Source organism: Piliocolobus tephrosceles, chromosome 2 (assembly GCF_002776525.5).
Source record: "Piliocolobus tephrosceles isolate RC106 chromosome 2, ASM277652v3, whole genome shotgun sequence".
Classification (NCBI taxonomy): Eukaryota; Metazoa; Chordata; class Mammalia; order Primates; family Cercopithecidae; genus Piliocolobus; species Piliocolobus tephrosceles.
In genome coordinates this window covers 151,588,458-151,613,348 of record NC_045435.1, presented here as the reverse complement: position 1 = coordinate 151,613,348, position 24,891 = coordinate 151,588,458, and the positions used below count along the sequence as shown (strand labels likewise).

At 39.4% G+C, this 24,891-nt stretch overlaps 1 protein-coding gene across 6 annotated transcripts in view; it reads left to right on the top strand.

Annotated features, from left to right (window-relative positions):
- Positions 1 to 24,891, top strand: part of OXNAD1 (oxidoreductase NAD binding domain containing 1) — a 63,457-nt gene that overhangs the window by 24,905 nt on the left and 13,661 nt on the right. For 3 of the 6 annotated variants that reach the window (XR_002730698.2, XM_023207356.2, XM_023207355.1), the window contains exons 6-9: positions 8,596 to 8,737; positions 15,343 to 15,585; positions 16,354 to 16,462; positions 17,125 to 17,305. Coding sequence is in view for 5 of the 6 variants with exons in the window: in XM_023207356.2 (XP_023063124.1) it covers positions 8,596 to 8,737; positions 15,343 to 15,585; positions 16,354 to 16,462; positions 17,125 to 17,279 (649 nt within the window). In the remaining variant the exon portion in view is untranslated. Of the gene's footprint in view, positions 1 to 8,595; positions 8,738 to 15,342; positions 15,586 to 16,353; positions 16,463 to 17,124; positions 23,391 to 24,891 lie in introns of those variants that run through there. The other 3 variants (XM_023207358.2, XM_023207359.2, XM_023207357.2) reach the window with 2 other exon arrangements.

Below are 24,891 nucleotides of genomic sequence, written 5' to 3'. Positions count from 1 at the left end.
AAGTATCCTGAAGAGAAGAGGAACTAGTGACGTCATCACAGGGCTCATTACCCTCTTGACTGAATTCTTCTATCATACGTACCTTATCTGGGTTGAATTTAAATACTTTGCCTAATTTGTTATTAGGATTCCCCAATCTGGCCCAGCTCCCCAGAACCCCCACACAAATCGTAAGTCTGTCCCATTTGACTCGGTACTGATGAGCATGCTGTCTGGGTAACAGCTCAGCTGTCTCCCTTTCCCTCCGAATGGGGCCTCCCTGAGCTTCAATTCAAGTTCAGGTGTAAAGAAAGCAACTTGAATTTCCTTAGGAAAGGTGTGTTTGGGTGTGTGTGTCCTTTATTTAAATAAAGCATTCATTTCTAAATGGATTTTTGGCCTGTCAGTCTTGATAGTGTTTCTTAGGAGTCACTTGACTAATTTTGGCAGTCCATCTGGAAATGTGATTTTGTTAGAAGGAGGATGTGTGATAATAGCAAGTGTGATAATAGCAAGAGTTCGCAGTCTTGTGTGTTAATAGTTTGCCTTTGAATTTAGAACTAGAAAACAAGATGCTGATTGCAATAATTTGGGTTTGTGAAGCAATTTGCTGCGAACTTTGCACATGTTCGATGATACATATTAAATGCATTTTGCCCATTTTACGGGGTGGGCAACATATTTACCCTTCAAAAATGGTTTAGCAGTCATTATATTGAAAAGTGGAAACTTTAATTGTAATGATCTGGTTTTCCATATTTACTTTCTATGGAAGTGTTTGTGTACTGTGCACAGCACTGTCTCTCTGCTTTCAACTCTGAATCCTGCCAAGACTCAGACCCAGCCTCCTGGTTAGGAAAAGCCTGTGCATTGGTTATTGTGCTGCCACTGTGGTGTGCCTGCAAATGTATTGCACTTGCTAACCTCAGTTACCTGATAAGAAAATGTCCTCATTCCCTAGTGATATTTTTAAAAACAGAGTCCTACTGTGATTCTCAAGATGAAATGATTTGGGGTTGGTGTCATGTATACATCCCAATGAATGGATTTGGCCATTTCACTGAATTTAGGCCTGGATTTAGTCTGTGCCTGTCAGACTTCTTCGGAGGTCGGACTTGGGGGATAAGGATCGCTGGCTGGTAGTGGTGACGCTTTCCCTCCCAGGTGTTGATCAGCATTCATTCCAGGCCCCTGGGCCCTCCTCTTGCAACAGATTGTACCCTTACCATGGATTTATGGTTCCAGGGGTTTTGAGTTCCTTTTGATATTTGACCTTATGGTTACAGAATGGCCATTTTACTGAGATTGGCAGTGTCTGTCCCTTCCATGCTGTTGCTTGGATGGCTTTGTGCTCTAGGCTCTCTCAGACCATCAGCTTGGTAGTAACCGCCATGTGGCACTTTGGAGAAGAAGGCAAGGATTAGGGAGAGGGAGTGAGAATGGGGCTGCCATGCAGTTTCTGTGTTAGGATTATCAGACTGCAGAGCTGCTAGAAATCAAGGAGAGGGTTGCTGTCGGGCTTATCTTTGGGGTAAGAGAGAGGGCCATGATTCCACATCTCTGAAGTTTTGACTAGTGGCTTCCTCTGACACCTACCAAACTCTGAGAATGAGGTTCCAGGCCCAACTCTAAATAAATGAATGTTGTCTGTGACTAGCTGGAGCTTTGGCCACAGATTCCTGTGTAGACACCTTCGGTATAGATCAGATATAGGCCTCAAGGGGCTCTTTTTGCACTACACTGTGTTCTTACTGGGCCTTGCAGAGAGGACTGGTTCCTGTGGCAAGAAACCAGTTCCAAGAACTCTAGCAATCCAATTCTGAGAGAAAGGCCAAAGGCGGAACCACCTCAAAACATTCCTCACATGATGAGGGTTGAGCTTCTTGGTCCATCTTACTAGTAGGCCTGCCACTTGTCAGCTCCTTGGGGAGGCCTGCCCTTGACCAGGATTCCTCTCCCTCGGGATGGAAAGATTGGCACTCGCTCTTGGGCCTGGAGCCTGCCACCACTAGTCCTCACACAGTGTGCAGCTGCCCTGAGTTTCTAGATTCACATTTGGCTGTGATGCTCACCGTCTGCCTCCGGCGTTGGTTATGCTACTGTGGGTAGCAGTGTGTTGTCGCTTAGTGCCCTAGAGACTGCTCAGCTCATATGCTTGCTTTCTACCAGCTAGCTCTGTGATGTGGTCAGTTTCCTTATTTATCTGGGCTTCAGTTCTCATATCTTCAAAGGGGGAACAGTAGTATTCCTATGTTTTGGGATAATTAAAGTGTTTAGCATAATGCCTAATGTTAACTTTATTTGTTTGAGTTTAGCTTTTGTTATTGCTAATAAGGATTTCATTCAATCAGTTAGATCTTATGTGCTGATAAGGCCTAGGGGACAGATTCCGGTTCTTCTGTCCTTGGTCAGTTTCCCTGCAGTGAAGCTGTTGATTGGAAGAGCGGCAGGCCGGGCAGGAGTGGGGGCTCATCACCACGGTGTCATCACTGATGCCCCAATCAGTACTCAGTCCACACTTGGCTGGGTATAGCATGCCTCCTGAGGGGAGCTAAGGCCAAAGCATTTTCACATAGTGGAGGGAATTCCTGGTCTTAGTGTGTGTGACTTTCTACAAGATAACATAAGTTTAGATGCTAGAAAGTAACTTTGAGCCCTACTGAGAGAAAGAGGACACCAAGAAGAAACATTAGAGGAGCAAGATTAGAGACATACGACTTTACCCCTACCCTTGAGCAGGGCCGCCACACTGTAGATAGATAACATCCTTACAGCCTACACGACCATGTGTGGCAGCCCTGATTCTCACAGGACTACACGTAACACAGCACCGTATTCCTTGGCATCTTTTTTCAAACTGTGTTCTCCCCCATTGCTTATCTGGTGAGCACTGTGTGTCTTTTAAGACTGTTTAAAGGGCATCTCTTCTGTGAAGTCTTTCTTAATTCCTCTACTCCTGGTAGAATTGACTCCTCCTTCCTCTGCCTTGCCCCGTTACGCTAAGCAGATTTTATCATTGTCCATTTAATTGTATGTATTTGTTAATTTTCCTCCTCTTAGAGTGGGTTCATTGAGGGCAGGAACTAAGACATACATGCATCTTTGTACCTCTAGCCAGTACCACAGTGCCTGTATATGGTAGACAGGTGCTCTCCTTGATATTTGCATTAGGTGAATGAGTGAGGGGCTCTGAGAACTGCAGGAAAGGACTAAAGAGTTCTGGGATCTCTATAGCTGCTGTGTGCTTGGCACTGGGGCTCCCTTTGTGCACAGGACCCGGCTGCCTGGTGTGTCATGGTTGGATGTGGACATCCACTGCTTTACTGCGCACCTAGGCTCCTTCTGCGTACACTCACTCATTGGGTATATAGTAAGGGCTTTAACTCATGGCTCCACGAGTGCTCATCCTGCAAAGGACATTTTTAAAGGTGTGTATTTAAAGTTTAATTCTTTCTTGGATAGATGTTTTATGAAATATGTATTGTACGTATTTTCTTAAATCCATTCAGATGAAGTTTTTATATAACTTAAATTCTGTATTTTTTAATGAAGAAGTCCTTTTTTTCCCAAAGGTAGCTCTCCAGAGTTACTAGAGAGTTCCCTTTCATTCAACTGAGAGAATGGTCATCATCAGCATTGAGCAGCAGAGGGCACTGTAGTTCAGGAGATGAAGCAGCAAAAGTAGCTCATTAATGTGTTTATTTTTTAAACATGGAAATGATGGAGATTTTTGTATACCTCCTCTGTGATAGCATATGGCAACTGTGTTAACCAATGCTAACGATAGTCTTTTAAATTTTTATCTTGTCAGAAATGAAAAGAAAGTTAAAGTACTCATGGAAAAGAGTCAAGTGAAAATAGGTTAAAGTTGGCTAAAGACCTTTTCTGGAGCGCTTCCAATCCAGAACTGGTTTTTAAAGACTTATAATAAATGACTGGAAATGTAAGGCCATAGACTGCAGGAGAATATTTTTTTAAGGTCATAGATCAGATTAAAGAACATCTTGTGCTTTTCTTTTAGGCCTGTATGTAGGTAAGCAACTGGGGAAGGATGATACTTTTTGCTGTTGTGATGGCTGTGAAATGCCTAGATTGAATGTTTATGTTTCCCAGATATGGGGATGAGAATTTTTTGTGGTTCTGTGTTCCAATACATATTTCTTGGCCTGTGACTAGATTTATTGCATTTCCTAGAATCCTCACCAAAAAAGGGTTTCTGTGGCATAGAATTATTGAAAGCTTGAAACCCAGGAGTTCTAGACTATAGGATGTGGTTAGAAGAAAAGAAGGAAATGTTAAGACTTGTGTAACTCAAAGGCCATATCAGCCTATTAAGTCTGTCAAATGCTAGTGGGAGAGTTTTTGTTGCTTTTCTTGCCACTTTTTTCATACTTTTTAAAACTTAAAAAGATTGTTATGTTGAGATATATTCATATAAAATTCAGACATTTAAAGTGTACAATTCAGAGGTTTTAGTATATTAACAGAGTTGTGCACCTATCAGCGTAATCACGTTTAGAACATTTTTACCCAGAAAGAAACTCTGTAATGATTATTATTCATTCCCCATCCTCCTGCCTGGCTTAGATGACCACTAATCTATTTTGTCTTTGTGGATTTGTCTCTTACGGACATTTTATACCAGTGGAATCATACAGTACAGCGTGTGGTCTTTTTGTGATTTGCTTCTTTCACTTAACATGATTTCAGGGTTCATCTGTGTTGTAGCCTATATCAGTACTTCATTCTATGCCACGTTTTTTTTATATCTTCAGCTGATGGACATTTAGATTGTTTCCACTTTGGGGCTATTGTGAATAATGCTGCCATGAACATCCGTATATAAGTTTTTGAGTGGACATGCAGGTTCACCTATCTTGGGTCTAAACCTAGGTGTGGAATTGTTGGGTCATATGCTAACTGTGTTTAACATTTTCAGGAACTACTAAATTGTTTTCTAGAGTGGCTGTGCCATTTTACATTCCCACCAGCAATGTGTAAGTGTTCCCATTTCTCCAGACTCTAACACTATTGTTTGTCTCTTTGATTATAGCCATCCAAGTGGGTGTGAAGTGGCAGCTCATTATGATTTTGACTTACATTGCCCTAATGACTATTGATGTTGAACATCTCTTCATGTGCTTATTAGCGATTTATATATCTTCTTCGAAGAAATATTAATTAAAAGTATTTTACCCATTTTTTATTTGATTATCTCTTTATTACTGAGTTGTAAGACTTCTTTATATAATCTGAATACAAGTACCTTAATATTAATAGATACAGTATTCAAAAATATTTTTTCCCATTATGTAGATTGCCTTCTTAACTTTCTCTCTCTCTCTTTTTTTTTTTTTTTTTTTTAAGATGGAGTCTCACTCTGTCGCCCAGGCTGGAGTGCAGTGGCGTGATCTCAGTTCACTGCTACCTCTGCCTCCCAGGTTCAAGTGATTCTCCTACCTCAGCCTCCCATGTAGCTGGGACTACAGGTGCGTGTGCCACCATGCCCAGCTAATTTTTGTATTTTTAGTAGATATGGGGTTTTACCATGTTGGCCAAGCTGGTCTCGAACTCCTGACCTCAGGTGATCCGCCCACCTCGGCCTCCCAAATTGCTGGAATTTGTATAGGCATGAGCTACTGCGCCCGGCCCTGACTTTCTTGATAATAACATTTGTAGCACAGAGTGTTAAATTTTGGTGAAATCTGTTTCTCTATTTTTTTTCCAACCTTTTTGGTTTGGGGTCATATCTAAGAAGCCATTGCCATGAAGTTTTACTCCTGTGTTTTCTTCTAAGAGTTTATTATTTTAGCTCTTACATTTAAGTTTCTACTCTAATTTTTGTATATTTTGTGAGATAGGGGTCCAAATTCATTCTTTGTATGTGGGTATTCAGTTCTCCCAGTGCCACTGTTGAGTAGACTGTTCTTTTGCCATTAAATTGCTTTGGCACTCTTGTCAAAAATCAATTCACCATCAATTTAAGGCTTTATTTCTGGACATTCCATTCTTTTCCATTGATCTACATGTCTATCCTTATGTCAGTACAACAGTGTCTTCATTACTGCAGCTTTGTAGTAACTTTTGAAATCAGGACGTGTTAGTCCTACAAATGTAAACTTCTTTTTCAAGATTGTTTTGATGATTATGGGTTCCTCAAATTTCCATATGAATTTTATGATCAACTTGTCAATTTCTACAATGAAACCACCTGGGGTTTTAGTAGGTATTGCATTGAATCTGTGGATCAATTTGAGGAGTATTGCCATCTTAGCAATATTAAGTCTTCCATGCCATGAACATGGGATATGCTTCCATTTACTTAGATCTTTTTTCCAGTGGTGTTTTATAGTTTTTATTGTGTAAGTCTTACACTTATTTTGTTAAATTTATTCCCAGTTATTTTATTCTTTTTTATGCTATTATAAGTGTAATTGGTTTTCTAAATTTCACTTTTGGATTGTTCATTGCTAGTGTATAGAGATACAGTTGATTTTTGTCTGTTGATCTTGTATCCTGCAAACTTATTTGAATTTATTAGTTCTAATATCTTTTTAGTGAATACATTAGTATTTTCTATATATGACAGCATACCATCTGCAGCTTCCACCTCTGCAATCTGAATGCATTTTCTTGTTTACTCACTTTGGCTAGAACGTACAATGTTGAGTTGGAGTGGTAAAAATAGACATCCTTATCTTGTTTCTTTTGGGGGGGAAACTTTCAGCCTTTCACCAGTAAGTAGGATGTTTGTTGTTCTGAATACCTTCTATTTCATTTTCTTGTTTACTCACCTTGGCTAGAACCTCTAGTACAATGTTGAGTTGGAGTGGTGAAAAGTAGACATCCTTATCTTGTTTCTCTTAGCGGGGAACCTTTCAGCGTTTCACCATTAAGTAGGATGTTAGGTATGGGTCTTTTGTAGATGCCCTTTATCAGGTTGAGAAAGTTCCCAGTTATTCCTAATTTTTGAGTATTTTTGTTATGAAAAAGTGTTGGATTTTGTCAGATGTCTTTTCTCTTGACTATTGAGATGATCATATGGGTTTTGTCATTTATTCTACTGAGTGGTGTATTATATTTATTTATTTTCAGATGTTAAACCAACCTTGTATTCCTGGAATTTTTGTACCTAAATTCAGAAGGGATACTGGTCTGTAGTGTTCTTTCAATGTCTTTGTCTGGCTTAGGTATGGGGGTAATACTGGCCTCATAAAATGAGTGGGGAAGTGTTCTCTTCTGTTTTTGGAATAGATTTTGAAGGATTAGTATTAATTTTTTTATTTTTTTTATTTTTTTTTTATTATACTTTAAGTTCTAGGGTACATGTGCATAACGTGCAGGTTACATATGTATACATGTGCCATGTTGGTGTGCTGCACCCATCAACTCGTCAGCACCCATCAATTCATCATTTATATCAGGTATAACTCCCCAATGCAATCCCTCCCCCCTCCCCCCTCCCCATGATAGGCCCCAGTGTGTGATGTTCCCCTTCCCGAGTCCAAGTGAGCTCATTGTTCAGTTCCCACCTATGAGTGAGAACATGCGGTGTTTGGTTTTCTCTTCTTGTGATAGTTTGCTAAGAATGATGGTTTCCAGCTGCATCCATGTCCCTACAAAGGACGCAAACTCATCCTTTTTTATGGCTGCATAGTATTCCATGGTGTATATGTGCCACATTTTCTTAATCCAGTCTGTCACTGATGGACATTTGGGTTGATTCCAAGTCTTTGCTATTGTGAATAGTGCCGCAATAAACATACGTGTGCATGTGTCTTTGTAGTAGCATAATTTATAATCCTTTGGGTATATACCCAGTAGTGGGATGGCTGGGTCATATGGTACATCTAGTTCTAGATCCTTGAGGAATCGCCATACTGTTTTCCATAATGGTTGAATTTCTAGTATTAATTTTTAAATGTCTGACAGAACTTACCAGGATGCCATCTGGACTTGAGCCTTTCTTTCTTTTTTTTTTTTTCTTGATATGGCGTTTCACTCTTGTTGCCCAGGCTGGAGTACAATGGCGCAATCTCGGCTCGCTGCTTCTGCCTCCCAGGTTCAAGTGATTCTCCTGCCTCAGCTTCCCAAGTAGCTGGGATTACGGGCATGCACCCCTATGCATGGCTAATATTTTGTATTTTTTTTAGTAGAGATGGGGTTTCACCATATTGGTCAGGCTGGTCTCAAACTCCTGACCTCAGAGGATCCACCTGCCTTGGCCTCCCAAAGTGCTGGGATTACAGGCGTGAGCCACCACGCCTGGCCTGGGCCTGAGCTTTTCTTTGTGGGAAGTTTTTAAAATTATTAACTCAATCCTTTAACTTGTTAGGGGTCTGCTCAGATTTTCTTTCTTCTTGAGTCAAATTTGGTAGTTTATGTCATTTTAGGAAATTTGTGCATTTCATTGTAAGTTAGCTAATTTTTTGGCATATAGTTGTTCATAGAATTCCTTTATAATTCTATTTCTATAAGCCTTTGTGATGATGTCTCTTCTTTTATTCTTGATTTTAGTAATTTTTTCCTAGTCTATTAAAGGTTTATCAATTTTGTTTAACTTACCAATTTTTAAAATGGCTTCAACAATAATCATTTATTTGGCTTTCCTTTTAGGGTTGATTTTTTTATTCCAGGAGTCTCTGTGGTTGGTGGGTTTTCAATATGCTCCAGTCCCAGACTGCTAGAACAAGAGAGAATGATAGAATTGGCAGTGAAATATACAAACCACCCTCCTGCCCTCTGGGTTCACAATACGGTAAGCAAACTGCCTGTTTAAACTCTATGATCTGGGAATCTCTGCCACCCACAAAATTTGTGTTAAGTTCATTCGATTCACCTAAGAAACCTGGGCTTGAATAAAAGGGTACATGCCCACAAAGAGCTTCTAAGAAAGGTCAAAGAAATTTTTGTGCATTAAGTATGAGTCAGAGACTTTGGGACCTGGAAATATTTTCTGGGTCACCAAATGGTATTCAGTTGAATACTGCTTTAGAATTAAAATATTTTATATTTTAGACAAGTTCTAAAAAGTTGGCTCTTTGTGTCATATAAATGATAAATCTATAAATCAGATTATTTTGTCTTAACCATCCTAAATAAAGGGAATTAAATTATTCTGTCATTTTTGGAGGGAAAACTATCTGATTACATAGTACTGCTTCTTCCCAGAGGTGAGCACAGCTAAATCCACGGTGCCATTGCCTCTCCGTTTCAGTGTCTGGAAAGCTCTTCACTTGGGATTCTGAGAGAGAATCCAATTTGACTGCTGTTAATGACTCTTACTTCACCACAGGGCTCAACACAATCCTAAAGAAGCTGCCTGTCATTACCTAGTAGAACGCTGATAACAAAGAATGAGCTCAGAACAGATCAGTTACTTGTTGTCTTAGTTTTTGACCTTTCCATCCTTTTCACTTTTTGTCTTTTCTATCCTTTTCCTTTTCCTTTCACTTCCTCCTCTTTACAAGAGTGTCTTCTATATTTGCCAACAACCTCTATCCCATCCCAGGCATTTTCTTACCTTCTTTACCAAAAACACATACCAGTACAAATAAGGCTTCAAAAACAGCATTTTCCTGTTTCCTGGAAATCATTGAGAATCAACAAAGGAAAAAGAAAACAAAAACTCTATTTTCAGCAAAACTTGGAAACACACTCTAGTATATTTTTAAACGTTGCAGAGAATTTTGGGGTTTCTGTAGGAGCCACATGGAAATAAGTAGAGGGGAGAGGCCAAGAATAGCACATTTCATAGAGCACCAACAAAAATACATGAGTGAGTGGGGTGGGAGTTACAGCTCTTGTCTGCGAAAGAGGGTATGGAAACACAGTTGAGTTTTGTGGCTGTAGAAGGCCCACCCAGATGCAGCAAGGTTCAGTTAGGAGAGAAAGCATGCAAAGAATCACACAGACAAACCATGTTTGTAGGAACTAATATGTCCTGTAGTAGCTGAAGAGAGCTTTTGTGTTGTGAAAACCAGCTAGCTTAGGATGCTCTCTGGCCCATCTCCCAATATGGGACCCTCTTGCAAACAGTCCAAAAAAAGACTCAGTTCATTTCAATCACACGAAAGAAATCAAAGAAGACGTGAGTAAATAGAGAGATGTACTGTGTTCGTAGATTGGAAAACTCAACATAGTAAAGAAGTCAGTTCTCCTTAAATTGATTTATAGATTTAACATAACACGAATCAGAATCTCAACAGAATTTTTTGTAGATATGGACAAGTGATTTTAAAATTTGTATGGAACAAAAAAGGACCTAGGATAGCTAAAACGATTTTGAAAAAGAAGAATAAATTGAGAAGAATCACATTAATCAAATAAGGCTAAGATAAAGCTACAGCATTCAAAACAGTATGGTATTGGTGAAAGGAGAGACACATCAAATAATGTAACAAAATAAAGAGCTCAGAAATAGACTGACATATATGGTCACTTAATTTTTGACAAAGGTGCTAGATTCAGTGGAAAAATTGAATGGCAAAAGGATAACCTTTTCAACAAATAGTTCAGGAACAATTTTGCATCTAGATGCAAACAACAAAAAACCTTCAACCTAAATGTAAACCTCATGCTTTATATTCAGAATTAACTCAAAATGGGTTGTAGATCTAAATGTAAAACATGGTACTATAAAAGTTCTGGAAGAAAACAGGAGATATTTGAAACTTGAGAGTAGGTAAAATTCTTAAGCACAAAGCAAAAGCAAGATCCATCAAAGAAAAGATTGATGATAGGACATGGTCAAAATTAAAACTTTTTCTACAAAAGGCATTTAACACAATTTAAAACCAAGCTACAGACTGGGAGAAAATATTTACAAATCAGATATCTAACAAAGGGCTTGAATTTAGAATATATAAAGAAATCTCAAAAGTCAACAAAAAGAAAACAAGCAACAATGATTTTTTTAAATGGACAACGGATTGAATAGACATTTCACTAAAAAAGGATATGAGGATGGCAAATAAGCAATGAAAGGTATTCAAACATCATTAACCCTGAGGGAAATGTAAATTAAAACTATATGTGGTGGGATACCACTACAGATCTAGTCCAGTGTCTAAAATTAAAAATATTGACAATACCAAGTGCTGACAAGGATGTGGAGCAACTGAAACTCTCATATATTGCTTATATTGCTAGTGGGAATGCAAAATAGTGCAGCCAATCTGGAAAACATTTTAGCAGTTTTGTATAAAGTTAAACATACGCTTAACATATGATCCAGCATTACCACTTCTGAGTGTCTTAGAGAAGTGAAGGCTGTGTTTATATAAAAGCATAGCATGAATATTTATAGCAGTTCTACTCATAATTATTTAAAACTTTTAGAAACAACCCAAATGTCCCTCAGCAGGTGAATGGATAACCTGTGATATATTCATACAAGGGACTATTAAAGAGATGAATTATTGATGCACACAACAATGTGGGCGAATCTCAGAGGCATTCTGTTGAATGCAAGGAGGCAGTCCCAGAAGGTTACATACTGTAAAATCCCATTTTTGTCATATTCTGGAAGACATAGATATAATGATGGGAAACAAATCAGTGGTTGACTGGGGTTGAGATGACTGTAAAAGTAGGATTGATAGCACAGGGGAATATTTTCAGGGGGTGATAGAACTAGTATATGTTTTGATTTTGATGGTTGTTACCCAGATCTATATGTGTGTTAAAATTCATAGAACCGTATACCAAAAGAAAAAGATTTCTGTTAAGGAAATTTTTTAAATAATTTTTTAAAAATGTGCAGGAGCAACACAATATATTCTTGTGGTTTACACATCAAGTTATGTCTGTCCAGGATAACCCCCAGATGCCTGTGCAGGCATTTCCATTGTAAATGTGTCCTGTCACATTTTCACCCTGCAACCTTCTGAGTCTCTCTGTCAGTGTGGCCTCAGCTGCCTCATTCCTTTTTGGATTCTCTGTGGATTTTCCATTCATTACTGGCTCTAGGCTGCTCCTAGAGGTGCTAAAATATGCTGCTGGGGTGAGAGCAACGAGGTGTCCGCATGCCCCTTGCTCAGAGTTGAAATAAGCATAGCCATGCCAGCTCCTAGTGCCATGAACATCTCCCCATCCTCCCTGTTATCCTTAGCTTCTCAGGCAACTTGGCCTGGTCCCGGTCCACGGCTTCCTGCTTGATTTCATGCCTCATTGGCATTTCAGTGAAGGAACTTACTCTTACAGGCTGTGGAAAATCTCAAAGTGATATTGCTTGAATGCACATCCTAATTCTAGTGCCTGCTCTACTCTACCCAGTGGGAGTTGCAGACAGCCTTTATGAAGTCAGATTTCTCTTGGAACTGTTTTCAGGTGGCTATTTTCCTCCTGAGGATTTGTCTTATTAAGCCATTATAGTGGACAATGGAGGCGCGTGAGTGTCTGGGTGGCAGCAGGCTGCACCGTTGAGACATGGAATGAAGTGCCATAAACGTCTTCCTTTATTTTATCTGCTTTGGCTCAAGCTCTTGGCAGAGTAAAGGGTTCTAGACAGCTATTGTGTGCTTAGCTCCAGTTGCTGTGGAAAGGTTGTTTATTTCACAAGTAGAAAATCTATACCAAAATTAGATACATTGCTGTGTAATTGAAAGTAATGTCCTTTTACTCACTTACATATTACAGTGTACAGTACTTTGAGTCTTGTGTTCATGTTACCCTCGCAGTTTTTATTAATAAACAAAAAGACAAACGTGGCTTTTAATTCTTCCCAGGTGCTACCAAATCAGAAGACAGACCTCCCGAAGATTATTTTGTGTCAAGGATAAGACAGGCTTCTTGAGTATTATCTTCCCCTGGGGCACATTTTCTTGTCACCTTTAGAGTTGAAAATACTCTGGTTTCTAAAAACAATAACCTAGAGGCTTTCTTTTTTGTCATTACTAAGCTTGCCAGAGATGGCCATTGGAGAAAATTATTTCAGTCTCTTTCACTCTGATTCTTATAGATAAAGAGAGAACTGCACAGGCAAGCAAGAGAGGGAGGGAAGGAGGATATAGGAGATGAAATTCATTGTCATCATTAGGCAGAGCCTCTTGTATCTTAAATTCTATTTTTGAGACTTAAAAGAATATTTTAAAGCACTTTGGTAGCCACTGTGGCAATTCCTAGATTTTAGTTATTCCTAACTGAATGTTCCCTTGCTGCTAATTTCTTTTGTCAAAAATGAAAACCCACTTATCACCATTCATGTAAAAATCTCCCACATATTTAAAATAGTTAAGTTCAGACTTTTTCCCCGAGAGAAAGGGTATCCATTTAACAGTTCTTTACCAAAAAAGACATGTTCTTGTGAATTCAAATAGTTTTCATTTTTCTTAGATATTCTCTAAGTTTAACTCATCTTTAACTTGCAGAGCCCAAATGAAATTCATGTCCAGAAGTACTTACTGCTCACCTGACATGCAAGGTGCCAAGCTGTGAATGCTAAGGGTTTGGTTCTCAAAAAGCTGTTATTACTTCTTAGGAGGGCATTCATTTAGTTGATTTATGCCAGGAACATGTAATGGGAGAAATCTACGCTCTTAATATAAGTTTCTTTATTCCTGGGATCTGTTTTTTAGTGACAGAGAAGCAGGAAGCTGGTATCGCCAGCACTTTTTCTTTTGTGACAGCTGCAACGACCAAAATTCCTTCTTAGAGCCGGATACTAGCGAGTTCCCCCTACTGTGAGTCAGTCCATGTTCAGACCAACCCTGTGAGATGGGCAGTGCAGGTGCTGGCACCTGTTTTTCAGGAGTGGCAGCAGAGGCTCAGAATTTAAGGGACTTGCTGGATTTCATAGGGGCCATGATTAAAATTCAGTCTTTTGACTCCTAGATCAGTGGTTTTTTTCCAAACAAGGGGTTACCAACTCTGTCAGATCCAATGCCCTTTTCTAGAACTGTCCTGAAATGAAAATCATAGTTAATGTAATGTACCCATAGTTTTTTTTAATAACATAATTCTCTAACTGTAATACAAAGGAGAAATAAACGAAAGTGATGCATAATCAAAGAATGTGTATTTTAAAATACAAATGGTTAGGCAGATCTAACTTGAAGATAGAATGAAGTAATCAGATGCCATTCCTAAACATAGAATCACCATGAATACACTGTCTACAGATGCAGATGATAAAGATGTGTTGTGTGGGTGACACATGTCACTAACTGGAATGTGATTTTCCAGAACAGTGAACATGCTTGGTCAAGTTCTGAACACAACAAAGTGCAATCTACATTGTGGCTACTGAGTTTATTTGTAAAATGAGCTAGGGTCTAGTCTTAGATCATTATAAACCAGTTTTCACCTATAAGAACGTCTTTTGGGCCATTCACAAGTCATTGTGCAGGACAGTCTTGTGCATTGTAGATAATGGTGTGCTGGCAAACCAGCTATCTGATTTTATCTGAGTTGTATCATTTGCTGATTTCTGTGCTGTAAGTACTCCTACAATGGCTGATTTCAAACTACCAGTAGAAACTTTCTTACAAAATTCCTGTAGAATTGACCACCAGCTTAGTAGGAGCCAGCTCTGGGAAACCATGAATTTTGTAGGATCTCTAGCATCTCTGGCCTTGCCCTCTAAATGCCAGTTGGATTCTCCAAATCATTGTGACAATAAAAAAATGTCATCACAAGTTTCCCAAACATGTTCATCAGAAGCAGTAGCATCCCCACTGAGAAAACCAGTACATTCAACTCTGATGGTATTACAGGCATAAGTGACCTCACCAAATAGTAGGTGCTTTATCTAGATAGGTCTATGTGATACTCCCTGGTACGAAGCCTCTGGCTGCCTGTTCTTGTTTCTCTAGGGAGAAGGGAACAGCACAGAACAGTATTGCAGGGCTGGTCTAAGCCTGTAGAGCTGGTCTGGCTTTGCCTTACTGAGGATCAAGAGGGAGCACCAGTACTTACACTTTTCAGCCTTGATGAACCCAGGGTAGACAGTCTAGTGACATTTGCCACATCCTGTTTCTCAGCTTTGGTTAGAACACAGAAACACAACTCAGATAAAGGAGACCCATGCTTCAGAGCTGTCCCCTGCCTTTGAGTCCATTGCCTCTTTCCTCAGTCCAGTTCCTCGCCTAAGAAGTTAACAAATGGTAAAATCACTGAAGCACATCTCCTTTTCTCAGTGTTGGAATGGCTGTTCATTATGGATTATGAAGGTGGACTAGCGTATGGCCTATAAAATGAGCAAGTGGAATTAATTCACAGGGCCTCGGGAAAATTGGGAGCAAGCTATAAAAATAGTCCTAAACACTGATAATACGGGAGATAGACCCAGTTTTATTAAAGTAGAACCTTTGGTTTAAGACCTGTGCTACAAAAGGCTAAAAGATCTTTTCTTTCCTGCCTTAGTGTACACTTGACTCCGAAGTGGCTGTGAGAGTGGGTGGAGAGTTCTTCTTTGACCCTCAGCCTGCGGATGCCTCTAGAAACCTCGTGTTGATTGCAGGAGGAGTCGGAATTAACCCTCTGCTTTCCATCCTGCGGCACGCAGCTGATCTCCTCAGAGAGCAGGCAAACAAAAGAAGTGGATATGAGATAGGAACAATAAAACTATTCTACAGTGCAAAAAATACCAGCGAACTCCTGTTTAAGGTAAAGGAGATATAGCTTGTGTAAGCAAACTTGTGTAGTGGTATTAATTGTTCATGAAAGTTTTTTCTCTAGGTTCTGTTTTCTCTGCAAAGGTTCAAACAAAAGGCTTGGCAAGGTTTAATCATGCTCAAATGAGAACTAACCAACACATCTTACCCAAGACAAGTAAAACTGCTAATGTTGAGCGGGCCACCAGTTAAGTGACAGGAAAGGGTAGGTTTTGGTGGGATGGAATCTGGAGGTTAGATGAACAGAAAAGTCACAAGGGTCCTGAGATTCCAGTCAAGAGACCTACAGTGTACTGGTGTATCACAGGGGTAGGTAAGACTTAGGCAGTTTGGACCCAGCTGGGTAAATGAAACCCCGTCAGTTGCATCTGTTTAAACTAAGTGCATTTGATGAAGAAAGCTTTCACTGGGGATTGCTTTGCAGCTGCAGGAATGAACAAAAGAACAGAAACAGTTAAAGACACAACTGTGGTCAGTGAAACTGCTGCTTAATTGCCAATGCTTGAGAAAAAGGAAAAAGAAAAAACTCCCGGAGAGTTGGTAATATGCTTGTTAGCATATTCAGATTTCAATTAAAGCCAAATAGCCCTCTGTAGTCTGAATGCTCTGGCCTGCTAGGCTGCAAACAATATCTCTCTAAGTAGAGAGCAAGAGCGGCAGACGTGTGCAGAATGGGAGTCGAGGTTCAGCGTCAGTGGTTGTGCACATCTGTTTTGATTTTTAAAAATTGTAGTGTGACCAAATATGTTTGACATTCCAGAAAAATATCCTTGATTTAGTAAATGAATTTCCTGAGAAGATTGCATGCAGTTTGCATGTTACAAAACAGACTACACAAATCAGTGCAGAACTCAAGCCGTACATCACGGGTGAGTCCCCTAAAGATATTTTGACTATCTCCATGCAGTTATTTGATGGACACACCAGTTGGTTGAGCGTAGATGCTTTATTGTTGGAAGTTGCTGGCTGGGAATGTCACTATCTGGGGAATTGGGGTGATTCCTCATGGAAAAATAGATATTTAGTTGGGTTTACTCATTATATACAGGTTTCCTATTGCCTATGTTAAAAGTGTACTTTTCACACTTTTTAAGGGGCCTTTGCATCATCACTGGAGTATACTTACAAATAATTTATATTCCAGATTTGGCTGAATTGATTCCATTTGCCATTAATGGTCATTTAAACAACTCATAATTTCCTCTGAAAGGATTTTTATAAAACAATTACTTCCTTTGCTGAAGGCAGTTTGTATCTCCATCAAAGACCACCAGTAAGGTAGCTGGCCCTTTCTGCAGAGTGCGTCACGATGAGCGTCCCGCTTTGCTTGCTTAGGTTTAGGAAGCCTGGAGATGCACTCTGCTTGGGTCTGGCCCCAGAGGCCAACAGGAGCCGTCCTATGAATGTCTTGAGAAGACTAGGCTCACTGAGCTTGCAAATAAACACTGTAGCTGAATTGTGGTTAGTCTTTCCTCATTTGCTGATACAACCATGTCTGGCTTAATTTGGTGTTTATTCTGGTTTTTGGTAGAAGGAAGAATAACGGAGAAGGAGATAAGAGATCATATTTCAAAAGAGACTTTGTTCTATATTTGTGGCCCACCTCCAATGACAGACTTTTTCTCCAAGCAACTGGAAAACCACCATGTATCCAAAGAACACATTTGCTTTGAGAAGTGGTGGTAGGAGGCAGACACAGAAAAGATAAAGAGGTGAGATCTACTCAGGAGATCTCCTGTCCTTTGTGGCATGATTAATTTTTTTTTATCTCTACTTAAGTTGTCTTATTTTTTAAGGCTGTAAACGTATTGACCAGCTGGATAAAAGCCAGCTGGCAGACTTAAATGATAAACTTTTTGCAAAGACCTCAGTGATCAAACTGTTTTTTACTACACTGATTTTCTTTTGTTAACAATGATTTAATTGTCTCATGATGTACCATGATTGGTCAATATAGATTTTTCTTTTGTCTTTAGGCAAAAAAATATACATATATACTTATGTCTAATCATGGGAACATGTGATTTTGAGTGTAAAATGTGGGCTAGCTTTAAATTATTTGACAACCATCTATATATCTTATGTTTAATAAAATTATAGTTTAAGTACAATCTTATTTTACTTTGAAAATTCTTTTTAATGCCTTTGTTTACTGTACTATGGCCTACAGTCTTATTTGGTACATCAAAGTTAAGTTTGGACATGGAAAATTGTTAGGAAAACTGCTTTAGGGAGTTAAATATCTAGCATATTTGCTTTTTTGTTAATGAATATCGTAAGTGTGTGTCCTAACTGTTAGTTTCTTCTTAAATGAAACCCTTTCTGTGTCTTGGCTGTCTGCCTTAATGCTGTAGGAGGCAGCTTCTTGCTTGGGACAAAGGCATTGGTGGTGTTCCATGTTGAATCTGCCTTCAGTGCCTGGGCTGGCTGGCTATGGAAATGTACTTAGCATTGATTAGGGGGTAGAGAGCTGTTTCTAAATCCTGCTTTTTTACTTTTATTTCACTCATTTGCCAGAGTTGTTCTTGGTACCAGCAGCTCCTTAACATATAGTTGTTGAATGACTGAAAGAAAGCAACTGATGTTTTAACTCCTTGCTAAGTCTGAGATTGGGAGGCAGTCCCCTAGAGTGGATACAGAGAATGGTGGAGCCTCATCCCAAAGCTGCTCTGATGAAACTGCTAGAAAGCAGATTGTAGTTCTTTGTTTAGATTTTTAAAAATCCAAAAGAAGTCCTGACTGAGGCCAGGCCACTCCTTTTATGACAAGTAGTCCTGGGCCCAAGGTTGCCTGCATAGAGATCACAGGAGGGTGAAGGGAGCCTGGGAAGAAGGACAGATGAGTACTGGAGACCTAGGGGCTCCAGTTGAGATTCTGTTCTGGAGCTGATGAGAGAAGACAGGTTACCCTTTCTTATCTTTGTTATTGCAGGCCTCCCAGGGACTTCTGGGCTTGAACTCATATGATTCATGGGACCTGAAGATGACTCTAGCTTCTGCCCAGTTTTGAGTTTTCTCAAGTTTTAAGCAGAGATCATTTGTCAACCATTTTGATCCCAGATTTGAATTTGGGGAGGGAGGAGCCTTTGACGTGATGGGAATATCATAATCCATTCAAGGAAATGGTCATCAGTACCTCAGAGGTGAAGGAAATATGTGAAGCTCTGGGCCACTACAAGGAGCCCTGACTTATCATTTGGCCCCAAAGTGCCCAGGCTGAGGACATAGGAGCATGATGAGATGTGAGGATGTGGGATTATCAAGGGGCACTTCTACCAACTGGTGAAGGCAGTCGGCGGGGGAGGACACCTAAAGGTATGGGGAAAGTACGTAACCCAGGCCTCTCTGCGTCAGGAGTGGAGGTGCAAGGTGAGCATCTCCAGTGCAGCATGGAATGGGAGGATTGGGAGGTGTTGCCTGCTGCCTTTGTTTGACCAGCACCACGCTGGCTGTGTGCCTGCTGTTGTCAGAGAGCAAGGGTCACCTGTCCTGGAGATCCCAGCTCTGCCTGCCACCCTGTTGCTGACTCAGTATTGGCAGAATTGCTGAGATGGGCCCTTGCCTGGAGTGTTCATCCTTTCAGTGCTGTCATTTTGGTGCTAAGCGCAGAACAGCATTTTCTGGTCTGGCGGAGAATGTCCTCTTGCTCTTGCCTGCCAGGCCTGTCCTGATCTTTTTGGTACTTAAATTGAGCTAACTTCAGCCAGAGTGACTTGGAATTCATAGTGCAGTGGCTCAGAGTATAGGCTCGAAAGCCCTTGAGCCAGATTGCCTAGGTTCAGATCTCACCTATACTACTTACTAGGTAGATGAGCTTGAGCAAGTCACTTAACTGCTGTATGCCTCATTTAAAATTACACACTTAAAACTACATGTAAAAGGGAGATGGTACTGCTACCTACCTACTACCTGATAGGGCTGTTACGGGGATTGAAGGTGATCGTACATGTGAAGTGCTTAGCAAAACACTGCATGAGTGTATTGTCATTATTAATTTGCTATTCCTTGTCCTATTCAGAAAGGATTTCAAGAGGCTAGATGCCTTAGATGTGGTCTAACTTGAAACCTTCATGTGGGTGTGCGTCTGTCTTGTTTATTGCTGTGCCAGGCACAAAATAGGTACTTCATCAATATTTGTTTCATGGGTGAAAGGGCCTGCTCAGAGTTGATGAGCTGGATTGAAGTGACTTCTTAAGGATCTTCTGGCTCTATGAGTTTGAAAAAATGTTTCTTCTTTTGACGTGAGACCCTTTCACAGCCTACTCAAGAGACTAGGTTAATCTGATATTTGTATCTTTCTCAAATTTTATTTATAGTTTTTCAAACATACGACAAAGTAGAGATAGTAAAATGACTTCTCGTGCATCTATCACCCGGCTTCCATGACTAGCAGCATTCTGTTTTTTGTCAGCGCTCAGCTTCTTCGTGGGGGTGTTCTGAAGCTGGTGTATTTTCAAGCAAAGCCTAGAAATTATATCGTGTCACCTGTAAATTCTTCAGTATATATTTCTAACAGATACATCACCTCAGCACAATCACAATGCTATCATCATACCTAACACAAGTGACAATGATTCCTTAATACCCTCGAAGACCCTTCTGTGTTGTTTCCTCATGGCCTCAAAAGTCTGAATATTGCATTAGGTTAATGTCTTTTATGTTTATTTTAATTAATGGCACACTCCTTACACTCCTACACATACACATGGACACTTTTTTCCCCCATGACTTATTTGTTAAAGAAACTGCCTTATTTGTTCTGTAGGCTTTCCCACATTTTGAACCTGGCCTCCTGTATCCTCAGGGTGTTGCTTGATCCTCTCTCCTCTGTATTTCATGTAAACTGATAATTATATCTAGAACTTGTTTATATTCAGATTCAAGATTTTTTTTGCAAGCCTACATTATAAAGTGGTGTGCTTCCTGTGGCATCACACGAGGCATATAATGTCTGTCCCACTTTTAATGCTGTTAAGATGGATCAGTGGTTTCAGCATTTGTCAGCCTGAATCATCCAATATAATGGTCTTCATCAAACTTTCACCTAATTGTTTTAGCAGCCATTGATCATTGCCGATAGCTATTTTTTCATTAAGGGTTAATTATCCATTTCTCTTATTCTTCCTGCATATATTGTCTGTGATTGCTCCATATAGAACTTTCCCTCATCAGCTTTGATTCCCCTGAAATGAGTCTGTAAAGAAAAGGCAGGATTGATGCTTGATTTATTTCCTTTTATTTATCAGTTAGCATACTATGTGTTGGTGCCTTAGCAACCTTTAGACGACCAGTGAGATTATTTAAAGTATCATTATGAACTCATGGCTTTTTATACATTTGATTGTTTTCATCCATTACAGTCAATTTGTTGATGTTCAGCTTGTTTTAGGTCGTCCCTGTTGTGTCAGTGGTTCACATTCAATCATGGTTGATGAGGTTTGGGGCTCTTAACATGTGCAAAAAGTTCTCCAATAAACAGGTAGGAGGAAAAGGAGATGAGTGTGGTGTTAAGAAGCCTCATGAAGAAAGTGTTTCATAGAGGATGGATTGGCTAGCTGTGTCATGCTGCTGATAGGACAGGAAAGACGAGGTCTGATGAGTGATCATTGAGTGGCCATTGATTTGGCAACTGGATGGTCATTGGTGATCTTGATAAGATGGATGGTGGGAGTGAAAACAGTGAAATAGGTTTAGGAGCAATTCAGAGGAAATCAATTATAATGAATATAGATAAATTGTTAAAGAGAAGAAAAAGATGGAATGGTAGCTGGAAAGGGAAGTGGGGTCAAGAGAACATTTATTGTACTCATTGGGTTGTTTTACTTTTTAAACTTTTTGTTTTGAAGTAATTTTAGATTTACGGAAGAGTTGCAAAGACAGGGTTCCTCTGTATCCTTCATCCAGCTTCCCCAAATGTTTAACGCAGCTGTGGTATATTTATCAAAACTAGGAAATGAACAGTACAGCTAAGTTGGTACAGTACTATTAACTAAAGCACAGTTTTTGTTTGTTTTTTTGTTTCTTTTCAAGATGAGTGAAGTAACAGCCTGATTATATGAAAAACCATGACAGAATCATTCAGTGGGACTCAGGGAAGTGACACCTTTTTCTAGAGGATGATGTATTAACTGTCATTTATTGAGCATCTGCTATGTGCAATCACTGAGCTAGACACTGAAGATAGGAAAGTATAAGACAAAGGTTATCTTAGGAGCAAGTTAAATACTTTGGGAAACCACTTATTTTTTTTTTTGAGTGAGTCTAAGAGTGATGGAAGGTGTCTTCTGGAAATAACTGAGTTACACATTGAAAACATTTCGACAAAATTGAAGGTGGAAATGCTCTGGGGGAAAATGTTGTTTTGCATCTATCACTGTTTGAAAGAGAAACTATAGCAAATGGATGACTGGGTGAGTCACTGGAATGATGGATCCTAGGGTCCCAGGGGTAGGGGAGTGGGAAAGGCTGCACCCATGCTCTGCGGGGTAGGAGGATTGTTATACTGGACTTACAGCACAGACACATGCGTGCTTGCAGTGCTTGTCAAATGATCCAAGGGCGTGTCTCTCCTATTTTTTTTTTTTTTCTGTCTGAATGGAAAACAGCAATTTCTTCCATTCCTGGTTATTGCAGATGATCTGATAATTTAACCTGAGAGCTGTTATTTCATTTGATTTTATTTTAAAACTCAAAAGAAGTATACTGTTCTCATCTTAAACAGCAAGATGTCTGGCCTTTAATATTATTCTTTCTTAACATACAATAAGCTAGCAGTGTGGTGATGACATGTAGATACCTCCATACCTCCTAATGTGCCATAAAATTAAGGCATGCATTTTAAAATGTTTTGTGCCCAGGAATCCAAACTTTATAGTTGTTGAGCAGCCATCTTCATCTGGTCTGTTCTGAATTCTTAAAACCTGCATGAGCTGATCAGCCTAACCTGGCCCCTTCCAGCTCATCCCCATGTCCTATTTTGCTGTATTTGAGCTTAATAAGATTTTGTCTCTTCCTTTTTAAAAATTACCTAATAAATATGACCAAAAATTGTTAAATAATTTTTTTAAATTACCTAATAAATGTGACCACAAATATTAAATAAAACTATACAGATTAAAATGCTGAAGTTCTCTTCTCCCCTGTCCTATTCCCTTGCCTAGAAGGAACCTCTGTATAAAAAACTTGCTGGGTATCCTTTTAGAGATTTTATGGTATATTAACCTTGTATACATATACAACTATGTGGGCATATACAACTATGTATCTCATTCTTTTAACACACTTCAAATTTTTGGTATATACCATAATATACTTAACCATATCTCCATGATGGACATTTAAATTGTTTGGAGTTTTTGGCCATTACAAGCAATATTGCAGTAAACCTGTTTGTATAATTTTTATGCACATACTCCTGTAGAATTACTAGAAGTGCCATTTCTGAATAAAAAATTGACTAGTATTGCCAAGTTACCTTATAAATGCCTAATCAGTTTATGTTCTAACAGGGTATGAAAGTGCCCACTTCTGGCCAACATTAGATACCCTCGGTCTCATACTTAAGTATTTTTTCCCCTAATCAGTTAGATGAAAAGTGATTTTTTAAACAATTTTCTGATTGCTCCATAGCATTTTTTTTCCCTAAGGTATTTTAGCCATCCTTATTTCTTCTTTTCAGAATGGTGTATTTCTGTTGTATGTCCATTTTGATATCTTACTGATTTATAACGCTTTATAAAAACAGAATGAGTGCTAATCCTTTGTTATGTGTATTACAAATATATATTTTTCCAGTCTGTTACCAATTCCTGAATTCTGTTTGATGTAACTTACAACAGAGTTTTAAAGTTATATATCATCATACATGTTGGTCTTTTCCTTCAGCTTTTATGGATATATTTTCTTCTGATACTTCTATAGAGTAAAACTCCAATTAGGCCTGTCTTAGAAACTATAGGAGCCCAGAGAAAAGAAACAAAAAATGAGGCAGATTGGTTGACTGTGTGGGGTGGTGGGAGGAACACGGCACCAGGCTTCAAGAGACCTAAATCATGCCCATTCTACAACTTGTTTCCTGTGTGACTCATTCCACCTCTCTCTGAAACCTGCTTTCCTTATCTGTCGCTGTCGGTAGGACTATGCAATTTAAAATTTCTTTCTGTAATTTCATGATAGAAAAATGGGCCTTAGAGATCAAGGTTGACTATACCGAGAGATTGTCTAAGGAGTATCTTAACTGTCTTCAAATATTTTATTGATTCTTGGAATGACTATTGTTTGTATCTCTGGGGTTGACAGAATAAGAAGACATTGTCTTGTACTGAAGCAAGGGAAAAGTTTGGTTTGATACAGAGGACTTTTGGACTATACTGCTGATTAAATTCTGGAGTCAGGGCTCAAGAGAAATAGTGGAATTACCATTAGTAAGAAATAAAACTGACATTTGCCCATTGGGGCTTAAGGTGTACTTGACTGAGACAGGGACTGGATTGATAGTTCCCCGGGTTCATAAAAAGGAAGTGTTTTAGACAGTTATTAGGCATTTTGTGGATCAAGAAACTGGTAAGTTTGCTAGTTGTTCTTGTGATTCTCTTGTTTTTTTTTCATTGAACAATCAACAAGATAGGAGGTACCCAGGACTGAAGGTTCATGAAATCAGAGGTCCATTATAGGAAGCATTTCAATGCTCACCCTAATAAGTGAAATGTATTTCTTACTATCTTTAAGCCTTTATATTATTTAGAGGCCACAGAAAAATCCAAATCCAAATTGAACTTAATGACTAGTGAGCAACACATTTAAATACACGAGTGTAAGTTTTACTGCCAGTCAGCAACATGGGATCATGTTTTAAAACTGTCTCTGGATGAATGAGTATCTTTACTCTTTCAAGACCCAGTCCTTGCAGTTGACAACCAGGGTGGTTCTCCACCAATTCCTGGCTCAGGGCTTTGCTGGAATTGCCAGCATTACCATTAGAAATCATTTGAGGCTGGGTGCGGGGGCTCATGCCTGTAATCTCAGCACTTTGGGAGGCTGCGGTGGGCAGATCACCTGAGGTTGGGAGTTTGAGACCAGCCTGACCAACATAAAGAAACCTTGTCTTTACTAATAATACAAAAAGTAGCCAGGTGTGGTGGCGCATGCCTGTAATCCCAGCTACGTGGGAGGCTGAGGCAGGAGAATCGCTTGAACCTGGGAGGTGGAGGTTGCAGTGAGCTGAGATCATGCCATTGCACTCCAGCCTGGGCAACAAGAGCGAAAATCAGTGTCGGGAAAAAAAAAAAAAAAAAAAAAAA